The sequence below is a fragment of the Schistocerca serialis genome, chromosome 9 (assembly GCF_023864345.2).
Source record: "Schistocerca serialis cubense isolate TAMUIC-IGC-003099 chromosome 9, iqSchSeri2.2, whole genome shotgun sequence".
NCBI classification, from domain to species: domain Eukaryota; kingdom Metazoa; phylum Arthropoda; class Insecta; order Orthoptera; family Acrididae; genus Schistocerca; species Schistocerca serialis.
The window spans coordinates 85,680,826-85,694,096 of record NC_064646.1 but is presented as its reverse complement, the minus strand read 5'-3'; the positions used below and the strand labels follow the sequence as shown (position 1 = coordinate 85,694,096).

General features: G+C 41.1%; 1 protein-coding gene across 1 annotated transcript in view; it reads right to left on the bottom strand.

Moving 5' to 3' along the window:
- The window catches only part of LOC126418470 (uncharacterized), a 146,507-nt gene that overhangs the window by 33,605 nt on the left and 99,631 nt on the right, over window positions 1-13,271 (bottom strand). The window contains exon 15 of the mRNA XM_050085244.1: window positions 12,758-13,165. Coding sequence (XP_049941201.1) covers window positions 12,758-13,165 — 408 coding nt within the window. The remainder of the gene's footprint in view (window positions 1-12,757; window positions 13,166-13,271) is intronic.

Below are 13,271 nucleotides of genomic sequence, written 5' to 3'. Positions count from 1 at the left end.
ATAAATGCCTCGACTCGAAAATCTTGTAAGTGGCTGGTCCTCAAACTGTTCAGTTTCGAACGCTCTGCAATTTAGATATCCATCCCACTTTCTCACACGTAACATAATTCATCGTGCGTGAAAAGAAATTTCCTTTGAAAATAACGCTTTTCTAACCACCGTTCGCAATACTGTTAGAAATAGGTTCGATTTACCAGTTGCCAGAGAGCTCCAGAAAACGCATTATTGTGCGTGTGCGACTGCAGTGGTGTAGGAAGCCCGCATGTTCGTGTGTATAAAGCACTAAGAGAGCTTACATTGCACCATAAAAGAAACAGGGCATCAGAGGATACTCCAACGAGCGTCGAAATTTCGTAAACCATACTAAAACGCATAATTCGGCTTGAAGTGCAAATTGGCTTTTTCCAGATTCACAATGAAGTAGGTCCCATCTGATATTGAGCTTTTCAGTGCGGTTTTTGGGATGTAAATTTTCTTGGAGTACCAGTACTCTACGATCTCATGTTTGGTTCTTTATTATGGCGTAATGCCATACATGGCAGAAGATGATAACGTGCACTTGAAATTCAGCGAACAGTTGGAACTAGCAAATACTGTAGAATGAAACACTTCGTTTCAAATAAAATGATTGCCTCAGCGGAATTTCTTTAGCAAACTTGCAAAAATAACTTCATTCTTCTGCAAGGCGATTAATGCCTGACTGCTACTAACTTGGAAAGAAAATAAAATCAGAAACTGAAATTAATATTATATTTTTGCCCTCCGTGATTATGTGAATGTATTTTAATTCACTTGGTAGCTCCCGACCACAGAAATCCGTTTTGTTTTCATTTGACGTGGGAGCTGTACACGAAGAGAAGCATCGAAATCACTTAACGTAAACACGGGTCACGTAGGACTAACCCCCTCCCCACTACAACTCTTGACAACTCTGTGCACGCGCGAATCTGACAGCTAGGGCGTGCGAGAAAAATTTTTCTCGTTTGCATCTGGCTGCTTGCTGCTACTACCGATACAGCTAACAGCCAAACTTCAGGTAGCGGGAAGCGGGAGAAGGTACTGCTTATACGCGAGTCAAATGCGCATGCGCAACAGACCGCTGGCAACTGGTCAAACGAACCTAATGTGAACAGTTGTTACGTCATGCTCATAGCAAGTAGTTTATTGTTACGAAGAATTACAGTCTGCGCCCTACGGCCTTTGACATATTTTTGCTATCTGCAAACGCTTGTGCGTGCACTGTGTTTATTGTCCTAAATTGCACATTTCCTTTGCCACTAAAGTTTTATTTTTTTCCCTCTCGTTTATATTTTATTGCTGCAGTTCTCCAGTAGCCAGGATACAATAACATTCTTTGCTAGAGAATCAATTCTGCAGTCAAAATTACAAAAATTTAACAGAAAGCTAAAACAATGAAAAATTCCCGGAATTCCGAAAAATTCCCGGTTTTTCCCGGTTTTCTCCTGGATGAAAAAATTCCCGGGTTTTTCCCGGTTGTCCCGGGTCGTATACACCATGAAAGATGATCAGGTTATCCTAGTATGCGGAGCAGGGAAATTACAGCATTAGGGGTGACCTGAATGAAATACGAACAGCAACTACAAACGTAAGTATGAGTTTTGTGGAGGTCCTACAGCATCCTGACGAGCCCTAAGTTAACAGTACTGTGAACCATGTGAGTTGAGGAAGCTGCTGCTTGCTGAAATGGATCTCATATGAGTGCAGTGCCTGTTGCTACAATTGGGAGACAGGAATATACTAGACACAGACCACTCTTGAAGCAAAGATAGTTTGGCTGAGCTTGTTGAAAAAAAAAAAGAAAGAAAAATGACCTGAAGTCATCAGAGGTGTACCTTTTCAGGTTACAATGAGGATTCAGATACCCAGCTAAGAAAGAAAATAACAGAAGAAACCCACAAAATGGTTAAGAACACACAGAAAGGTAAGATTATGTTTTTTTTTCCCTCAAAATATCAAGAGAGTTGAGTAATAATGCAGAAGAGCTTCTTGTCTGTTTGGAAAATTTAGAGAGCTCTGAAAAGACTGATAAACTTGGGTCTGTCGGAGTATCACATAACCACAAAGTTAGAAAAGTTAAGATACAACAGATTAAATTCTAGCATCTTATTCATGCAGAACTAATATGGAAAAAGGATGAGATGTCGCCTACATTCAGACAGAACGCAAGTTCGAAAACAATGAGACAAGTAATTTTTTAGTGACCAGCACATTCAAGTGTGTGTTTCTGAATTAATATTGAAAAATACATCATTTTTAATTGTAACTGTACATAGATTCCCACTGGGAAATTTTGAATGGTTTATGAGGAATATGGCGTTCTAACTATGCTATTTGTCAGGCAGCAGCAACTAGTTAATAGTCTATGGTGATTTCCATGTAGCATTTCTATAGGATTCTGATAGGATAAATAATCCTGAAACCCTATTTGGATCCTACAATTTGATCTCAGTAATTAACTTTCCAACATGGTTGGATAAAGACAGTAGGACCCCAACAGATAAGGTTTTCTTTGATGAAGCTCAAAGCAAGAAAATAACTCTGCATCCAGTACCAAATGCTTTCTCTGATCATGATGCACAGTTAGGATAAATAAGGTACTGCCATACAGAGTAAATACTACTCAGTGGAAATCAGGAATAGTAATTAATGACTCCAGGACAAATGGTTTGAAGGGTAGTTTACAAGAGATGACCTGGCATGAAATTTGTAGAAAACTAAACACTGACATTAAATTTTTTTGAAAATAGAAAGGACATTAAACAACATTGTGAAATACCGTGGACCTCTAGAGATGCATCAGTTTACAAGAACAAGTAAAGATCCTACAGCTGTTGCACATTACAGGAACTACTTTAAGTTACGAAGTTATTAAATAAAAATCAAGAAACATTAAACAGAAATCAGGAACTCTGGCAACAGACTTAAGGCTATATGGAATGGAGTGAAACAAAAAAAAACAGGACATCAGATAACAGAACAAGATAACATCACTATTAATTAAATGGAAGGGCTGAAAATGAAAGGTCGCCGGTAGCAGATATGTTTAATAATCAATTCGTACATGTAGTAGAAAATATAGGTACAAAAATTTCACGAGAAAAATCACAGCAGTACAATGAAAACGCAGTTCTCATAAAATTCAGTCATATGAATGTATCACCAACTTCTCCTTGTGAAATTAAGAGAACTGCAGTATGTCATCTCACAAAAATAAAATTTCATCTGCATCTTATGTTGTTTCCAACAGGGTACTTGAAATTTGTTCCCATAATTGAGGGTATGCTGAAAGGTAATGCCTGCAAATTTTTTATTCTGTTCTCAATATTTCCCGAGGTACTACATGTCAGGCATATTACTCTGTCAAGTTTCCCGCTTCACTGACGAAAGTTGCATCCCTCTGCCACTAGAGGATTCCGAACTATAGCATGTAACCTGACAGAGTTTAACATAACTATATTGGTGCATGAGAAAAGGCAGGCTGTACTTGAATTTCTAACTGCCACAAAGTTTGTCCATACATAGAACACCCTCACCTTCAGCGTAACATTGACAGACCACACACAACCACTGTGACATATGCAACAATCAGATATCTTGGCTTCACCAACATTGATCATCTGACATACAGTCATTACTTGGCCCCATCCAATTTCCAACTGTTTCCAAAGCTTGAAGAACACCTGTGAGGATACACTTTTATAGTGATAAAAGTGCTGCAACCAGTGGTGAGGTTGTGGCTGTGGCTGTGGCTGTGGCCGTGGCCGTGGCCGTGTCAACACAGTCAAACATTCTAAAGTGCTGGTATCAACAAAATGGTCTCTCACTAGGAGAAATGTGTTCATCACCTGAGAGGCTATGTTGAGAAATAAATACGTTGGCACAAAGAACAAAGATCTAGAAAGTTGATGAAGTTCGTTCTATTTAAAAAGCTTTAAGAATTTTTGCACAAAAAATTTAGAGGCATTATTTTTCAGCATGCCCTCATAATAAGCCCTGTATTACCTGAAACATGTAACACGTTTAACTATAGGCATTTTCCCGGAGGGACTGAAATATGCCATTGTTAAACCCCTCTGTAAGAAAGGTGGTATGATAAATGCCAGTAACTACCGGCCTGGTTCACTTGCAACATTTTCCAAAATTTTTGAGAAAGTGGTGTGTTTCAGAATAGTATTCTATTTGAGGAACAATAACAACTTTAGCCAGTCACAGTTTGAATTTCAGAGGAGTTGCCCAATTGAAAATACCATTTACACTTTCACTCACGAAATTTTACAAGCATTAAATAACAAAATAGCACAGGCTGGTATCTTCTGTGATCTACGGTATTTGACTGTGAGAACTATATAATTATTCTCCTAGATAAATTGAGATTTTCTGCAACTGACGGTATTGCCAATCAATGAATTATATCATACCTACCGCAAAGAATGCAAAAAGTTGTACTTAGTTGTGCAATCAACACAATCAAGGGAGATTCTTCTGACTGCGACAAAATCCCACGAGATTCCCCAAGACTCTATCTTATGTCTGCTATTGTTCCCCACATACGTAAACTATCTTCTGTCTAATACACAACAAGAAGAGTCCCCAAGACTCTATCTTATGTCTGCTATTGTTCCCCACATACGTAAACTATCTTCTGTCTAATACACAACAAGAAGAGTCCCCAAGACTCTATCTTATGTCTGCTATTGTTCCCCACATACGTAAACTATCTTCTGTCTAATACACAACAAGAAGAGGTTAGTTCTTTTCACAGATGACATTAGTATTGTCATCAGTCCAAGCATACATACAACTACATTACGGAAGTGGTAAACAATCTTGTTGAAAGTATCACTGACTGGTTCTCTGCGAATGGTCTCACATTCAATTTAGAAAAGAGAGAGCAAGTCCCATTTAGGGGTTCTGCAGCAATGATAAATGTAACACTTGGTGAGGAAATAATAAATATGGTGGAAACGTCAAAATTTTTACGTTTCCATATTGATGAAATTTAAACTGGAAAAAACACGTTTTGGAACTCCTAAAGCAACTTGTTTCAGCCTCATTTACACTTAGAATCACTGCAAATCTATGGGAGAGACAGATCAGTTAAGTTGACGTATTTTGTATATTTCCATTCAATATTGTCGTACAGAATTTTGGGGTAACATATCTTTACGACAGTCTTCATTGCTCAAAAATGAGCTGTAAGAATAATATGTTGCACTTACCCAAAATCATCTTGTAGACATCTGTTTAAGAAGAGAAATAAAGTAATTCATTCACCCAAGCAAGCACATCTCAAGCGCACACGACCACCACTGGGGCAGCTCGGATAGCTCGGACCAGAATGTCATTCTGGTGTGTGTGTGTGTGTGTGTGTGTGTGTGTGTGTGTGTGTGTTTCTGTGATGAAGGCTGTGGCTAAAAGCTAATGTGTAAGCATGTATCAAAGTAATCAGCAACCAATTGCATGAAAGAAATTTTTTGGAGGGTACTTAGCACCCTTCTTTAGATGGTTATAGCTGCTGTATTATCTGTGAGTGTAAACAATAGGATGCATACAGCAAAATGCCGTGGTCCTGTGTTTCATAGTGCCTAGAACCACAGCCGCAATCCCGTGGTTCTAGGCACTATGAACTCCATTTTGCTGTATGCATCTTAGTATTGACACAAATAATGCAATAGGTATAACCCTTCTGAAGAAGGGCACTAAGTGCCCAAAACTGGTTATGAAATTAAATTTCTTTTATGCAACTGATTGCTGATTTTTTCGACATATGTACAACTAGGGTTGCTGAGGAGGGATAAAATACTAAAAATAATGTGTCTTTTAATTGTACCTGTCTGCAAATTAGCATGTCATGTTTACAGTAAGCAGGAATCTATTTTTTCCTCACAGTGCTGAAGTAGTTAGGTTTTTTGACTACTGCTTCACAATATATTTATTCCCTCATGACATCTGTTGTAAATAATCCTCTGCAGTTTGAAGGGAAATGACATACATAATTACAACAGCAAAGCAAAAAATGATAGAACTCCACATTACTGTTGTCTTTAGCATAAAAAGGAATGCACAATGCTGCAACCAAAGTTTGATTACTTACTCTATAATATAAAATGTCTATCAGACAGCAAGGTATGATCTCTAAAAACAAATGGATAAAGTTTCTCCTTGACAACCCCTATATTTCACAGAAGAATTTTATTTATTTTTATTTGTAAGATGGTGGTGAGGAATTAAAAACTCTCATCTGTATACTTAAAAATAAATAAATAAAAAAGTGAGCATCCAGCCATATTTACAAATGAATGTTATTTGACTGTAACATGACTCACTCCACATTGTTAAGATTTATCATGCAAGTGCTCCATGAAACCAACCAACCAATTTATCCTATTATTAAAATTTAGGTTCTTTTTTATAATTAGTAAAAATTTTATGTTTATTTGTGGGGACTTAAGGATTTCTATTGGCTACCTGCTCCAAGAAGATTTCATTTCTATGTCTGTTACATTTTCATACAGAACAGTATCAACAGAAAATACCAGACATTTTACTTTCCATAGACACGTCAAGTTGCAGCCAGGCACAATTAAAAGACACTCACATATAGCTTTCGGCCACAACCGTCATCAGTCCAGCATCTCGGGCTGGAATGCAACATCACGTGGGATGCAAGTAACAATCTGGAGGAGGTGGGGAAGGGGAAAGGATAGTAGTGTATGGGTGGGGAGAGAGACAGACGCTGTCTGGTGGAGTGTGCAGTGACTTGACTGCCAGCAGGCGCAGCATCAGGAGATTGTGGAGCAGGGAGGTGGGCAAAAAGAAACGAGAAAGGAGAAGAGCAGGGAAAGACTGACAGATATGCAGGGAAAGACTGGCTGCAAATAATCAGGGTGAATGATGGGAATAGGGAGGAGATGGTAGGACAGTCGAGGTGGAAACTGTTGGGTGGAGGATGTGAGGGGCGTACATTACTGTAGGTTCAGGGTGGGATAACTATGGGAGCAGAGAATGTGTTGTAAAGGTTAACTCCCATCTCACAGTTCAGAAAAGCTGGTGGTTGAGCAAAGGATCCAGATGGCTAGGGTAGTGAAGTAGCTATCGAAACTAAATATGTTATGTTCCGCTGCATGTTTTGCCACAGAGTGGCCTACTTTGCCCTTGACCACAGTTTGGCTTTGGCCATTCATTCTGGTGGACAGTTGGTTGGTAGTTATACCAATAAATAAAACCAGGCAATGATTACAACAGAGCTGTTAAATGACGTGGCTGCTTTCACAGGTGTCCTGTCCCATGATGGGGTAGGACAAACCTGTGGCATGACTGGAATAAGAAGTGCTGGGTGGATGGACTGGGCAGGTTTTGCACCTGGGTATTCCACAGGTATAAGATCATTGTGGCAAGGGATTGGGAGTGGCATAGGGGATGTACTAGGATGTTGTGGAGGTTGAGTGGGCGACCAAACACCACTTGAGGAGGGGTGGGGAGTATCTCAGGTAGGATGTCTCATTTCAGGGCAAGATTGTAGGTAATCAACGCACTGGCAAAAGATGTGGTTCAGCTGTTCCAGTCCAGGGTGGTACTGGGTGACGAAGGGGACACTTCTTTGTAACTGATTTTTGAAGATGGTGGGAGGGGAAATAGCACGGGAGATCTGTTTGCGGACTAGGTTTGGAGGATAGTGCCGGTCTGTGAAGGCCTTGGTGAGACCCTCAGCGTACTGAATAGTGGAGTTTTTGTCACTGCAGATATGCTGCCCCGGGTATCCAGGGTACATGGGACTGATCTTTTGGCGTGAAAGGGATGACAGCTGTCTAAATTCAGGTACTGTTGGTGGTTGGTGGGTTTAATGTGGACATAGTGCAGATGGACCATCCGAGAGGAGGAGGTCAGCATCTAAGAAGATGGCATGAGGAGAACCATGTGAAACAGATTGGAGAGAGGGTGTTGAACTTGTCATGGAATGAAGATAGGGTGTCTTGGCCCTGGGACCAGATCATGAAAATATCATCAACGAACCTGAAGCAGACTAGGTATTTGGTGTTTTCAGAGGCTAGGAAGGTCTCCTGTAGATAGCCATAAAAAGATTGGCATAGGAGGGTGCCATACAGGTGTCCGTGGCTGTGCCACAGATTTGTTTATATACCTTCCCTTCAAATGAGAAGTACTTGTGGGTTAGGATAAGGTTAGTAAAGTGTATGAGGATTGAAGTAGTGTGTCTGGAGTCTGCAGCACACTAGGAAAGGTAGTGTTCAAGAGCAGTAAGATCATGGGCATGAGGGATGTTGGTGTAAAGAGGGGTGGCATCAATATGATAAGTAGGGATTCAGGAGGTACAGGGGTGGGGATGGTGGAGGGTCGGTGAAGGAAGTGGTTGATGTGTTTGATATGGGAGGCTAGATTACAGGCAATTGATTAGAGGCATTGGTCACTCAGTGCCGAAATTCTTTCAGTGGGGACACAATAACCAGCCACAATGGGACATCCAGGATTGCTGGGTTTGTGGATTTTTGGGAGCATGTAGAAGGTGGGGTGCTGGGTGTCACAGGGGGGACGAGAGGAACAGATTCAGTGGAGATGTTCCGGGAAGGGCCTAAGGTTTTAAGCAGGGATTGGAGTTTGTGTATGACTTCTGGGATGGGATCACTATGGCAGAGTTTATAGGTGGAGGAGTCCGATAATTGGCAGAGACCTTCTGCCAGAGAGTCACAGTAATTTGTAACAGTGGTGAAACCTTTGTCTGAAGGTAGGACAATTAGGTCAGGATATGTTCTGAGGTTGAGTGTGGCTGTTCCTTCTTCTACTGAAACGTTGGTGTTCTGAGGAAGGGGCCTGGGGAGTGATGGCGAGGCTAAGTTGGAGGTAAAGAATCCCTGGAAGGTGACCAGCGGGTGGTTACATAGGGGGGAGGGGGGGGGGGATTATGGTTGGATCGTGATATGAACTGTAAGAGGCATGGTTCAATGTTGGAAGTAGGATGATTTTGGTGGGAGGGATTGGTGGCGAAGAAGTGCTCACATGGCAGCGATTGGGAGGAGGAAATAGGTCTTTGACAAATCCAGCATGGTTAAATTTGGATGTAGGGCTAAAGGTGAGCCCTTTGGATAGGACTGAAACTTCTGTGGAGCTGAGGGTTTTGGTGGAAAGGTTCACAACAATGTCAGGGGAATGTTTTAGTTCTGGATTTCATGGAGGGTTGGTGGGGAGTTTTGGGGGATGCAGCAAGCTGAAAAGATCAGTTAGGCAGGGATTACCTGCTATGAGGGGTGGACAAGAAGGATGACTGTGGGTACGATAGGGGTTAGATAGCGGTGCCCTGAGGTGGCAGTGGGAAATCATCCACAGAGGTGGTGTCTGGAATGCCCCTCCAGATGCTGCAGTGACAAAAACTCCTTTGCTCAGTATGCTGATGGTCTTCCAAAGGCCTTCACAGGCAGGCACTACCCCCAAACCTAGTCTGCAAACATACCTCCCATGCCACTTCCCATCACACCCCAATCCACCCACCACCCCCAAAGACTAGCCACAAAGGAGTGTCCCCTTTGCCACCCAGTACCACCCCAGACTGTTACAACTGAACCCTATCCTTCGCCAGGGGTCCTGAAATGTGGGGCATCCAATCCGAGACACTCCCACCCCTCCTAAAGTGGTGTTCTGTCACCTACCCATCCTCCACAACATCTTAGTCCATTCCTATGCCACTCCCAATCCCAATCAAAACCCCTTGCTACAATGATCTTTGTGGAAGACCCAGGTGCAAAACCTGACCAATCCACCCACCCAGCAGTTCCTATTCCAGTCCTGTCACAGGTTTACCCTACCTTCCCAGGTGCCAGTGTGAAAGCAGCCATGTCATTTACCAGCTCTGCTGCAATCATTGCACAGCTTTTTACACTTGTATGACTACCAACCAACTGTCCACCAGAATGATTGGCCACCGCCAAACTGTGGTCAAGAGCAAAGTAGACCACCCTGTGTACAACGTGCAGCTGAACATAACATACTTGATTTCAATGGCTGCTTCACTATCTGAGCCATCTGGATCCTTCCCTCAACCACCAGCTTTTCTTAACTGCGAGATGGGCATTATCCTTACAACACATTCTCTGCTCCCATAGTTATGCCAGCCTGAACCTATAGTAATGTACAGCCTTCACATCCTCCACCCAATAGTTTCCACCCCGTCTGTGCTATCATCTCCTCCCTACCCTCATCTACCACCCTGTTTATTTGCAGCCTTCTGCGAACAGATCCACTGACGCTACACCTGTTGGCAGTCTAGTCACTGCACACTCCATCAGACAGCGTTCGTCTCTCCCCCACCCATACACTACTATCCCTTCCCATTCCCATTCCCCTTCATCTTCTCCTTCCCTACCCCCTCCAGATTGCTGCTTGCATCCCTCATGATTGCATTGCGGATGAGATGCTGGAGTTGCAGTCGTGAGCACTTGACATATGCTTGCTTTGTGTGTGTGTGTGTGTGTGTGTGTATGTGTGTGTGTGTGTGTGTGTGTGTGTGCGTGCGCGCGCGCGCATTTTACTGATGAAGGCTGTGGCCGAAAGTTGTATGTGAGCATCTTAATTGGGCCTGTTTGCAGCTCGACTTGTCTTCTGTACCGTAAGCCGCAATCTGTCTTTTCCTTTTGATACACATTTTACTTTGATACATTAATTTCTTTAGTCTCATTAGTGATATTCTTGTAACTTTCCATGACGAAGTCTATTTATTTTCCAAAAGAATCAATTTTTGAAAACATAATGCAATTGGAACGATACAAAATCCACTCACCAAGTGGCAGCAGGAGAACACACATATAAAAGGAATTACGTATGCAAATTTTCTGAGCCAGTGGCTCCTTCTTCTGGCAGAAGAGTTGAAGGGAAACAAAGAGTAGTGAAGGAGAAGACTGGTGAGGTTTAGCAAAAGGGATTAAGTTCGGAAAAGTCACCCAGAACCCCAGGTGATGGGTTTGTTTGTCAAAAATTGTCTAAGTATTTCACAGATTAGTTCTACCAGTTTAGATGACTAAATTCTTGAGTTTCTTTATTTATGGCTTCTCATCAAAAGAGTCGATTATCTCTTTGAAACCAACACATATTTTTAATTCAGTAAACTGCAGTGAATTTTAGACTTCAATTTTAATATTTATCCTATGCAGGATCTGTCTTTCTTGCAAACATTTTGATATTCATTTAATTGGATGTTCACCGAGTTTTTTCAGATGTATTCAGCAGAATTTTTTAGAAGTATTCAATAGATTGCTGGTAAGGAAGATATTCCTATGTAATTATCGATTCTTTTCTTGATACTTTGTTAGCAATCACCTTTATTTATTTTTCAATCCTTGAACTATCATTTTGTTTATCAACAACAGAGTTAAAACACATGTGAAGTTTTAAGAATCCATTCAAGAAACCATGATTCTTCATCTATGGAATGGAGGGTAAGATCAGCAGAATGTCCTACCATAAAAAGAATTTTTTTCAAAGTTTTAGTTGTTTCAAATCTGAGGATAAATTGAAATTTTGGTGGACCTTTGTCCATATCATGAGGACCACAAAACATTTCCCAATAGCTTTTGCACAGCTTATTCGTTACAAAATTTTCAAATCTGCAGTGTACTGGTTAGCAACTGTGCATTTTTCTACAGAGTAACTGCATGAATTCACAATAATAAACTTGTGTGACACATGTTCCTTATGGAACTCCTATCTGTCATGACAATCAATTCGTGATCGTTAGTGAAGATAATCACTTGTTTGATCTTTGCCCATTTTTGTCACAGGGAAAGTGTGCCTCTAAGTAGTCGGACTGTGGTTTTAACTCTAGCTTAAAGTCTAGTATACAATTCAACAACTGAAAGAATATGATGTAAGAATGCTTCAAATTACAAGTTCTGTAAGGCTGCAAGTCCAGATATTTCTGTTTCTCTTCAGCAGTCAAAAAATGAGAGCTTCCATTCTGTACAAACTTTTCCCTTAGTTTAAACAATTTTTCAGAATTTTGGATACTGGATTGGTGGTATCCCTGTGATTTTTCAAATTTCATCGGTTTCCACACTACAATCTTCTTCAAGGTTGTCTGTCATAAAGTTTTAAACTCTATTAATACATTGACATTTTCAGCCTTCCTCGTCGTAACTGTACAACCACCGTGCAAATAATAAGAAGAAATAGATACAGTGCATGGTTTACTCACTGATAACATAATTTAAAAGCACTGTGAGTGCCTGCCAGATTTTTACTACAAAATTTCAATTTTAATGCACAACTTTCAATCCTTAACAATTCTTTAGCGTATGCAAAGTGTACAAGTTCCACTATAAGCTCACATTACTTACAAACAGAGGACACTACACATGAAAAGAAACCACTGCTTCTTCCTCCAGCCTTCAACTGCCCCATAGTTAATTTTCACTATTGTTGTGCCATCCATGCTCTCTGTTGCAAATGTGTGGGTTCATTTACAAAATATCCCTTGTAGAGATTGACAAAAAGCTAATCCTAGTAATCTGGCGAACTGGATCACATGGTATATATCAAAGGCTACCAAATCTTACACCTTATGCATGTGTCTAGCAACATACCAAGGCCGCCCCTACCTCCCTCTTCTGGTAGGTTTACATTTTTTGTCTTTTTATTTGGTTGTAGTTTTATGCCATCCCAAGTAAATGAAAAAGCAATTTTTCAAATAACTTCAAGCATGGAAACAAGTGACTGGATAACAAGTAATACTCACCCGTAGTTGTTGATTCTGTTGAGGTCTGGGCTTGGGCGGCCTCACTCTCTCTTATCACAACAACAAAAGCTCTCTTTTCTGGGTGCCGGTCAACAAGGTGTCTCTCTACTATATGTCGCTGGAAGTGAAAGTATGGACAGTGAGCACAACCATAAAGGCGGTCGCCATGCATACGTAAATGAGCACCCAGCCTTTCAAGAGGAACTTCAGGCGCAGAAGGCGGACAATGAGGGCAGCGATAGACTACTTCATCCAGGTGTAATGCACGGAGGTGATGCCTCAACATTGCCTCGCTACAGGTAAGATAGCTGCAACCTGCTGCACTACAAACATATCTTCTGTGCTCTTCCACATATTGTGGTACAACGTATTGTTGCTGTTGCAACTGTCCCTCTTCATTAGCTGCACCTACAAACAAGTCAATCCATTACAACACACACTGCTGGCAGTTCAACTAAATTATATTGTTATTGTTTATCTTGCACCTCTACTGATACAAGGAGATTGTAAAACT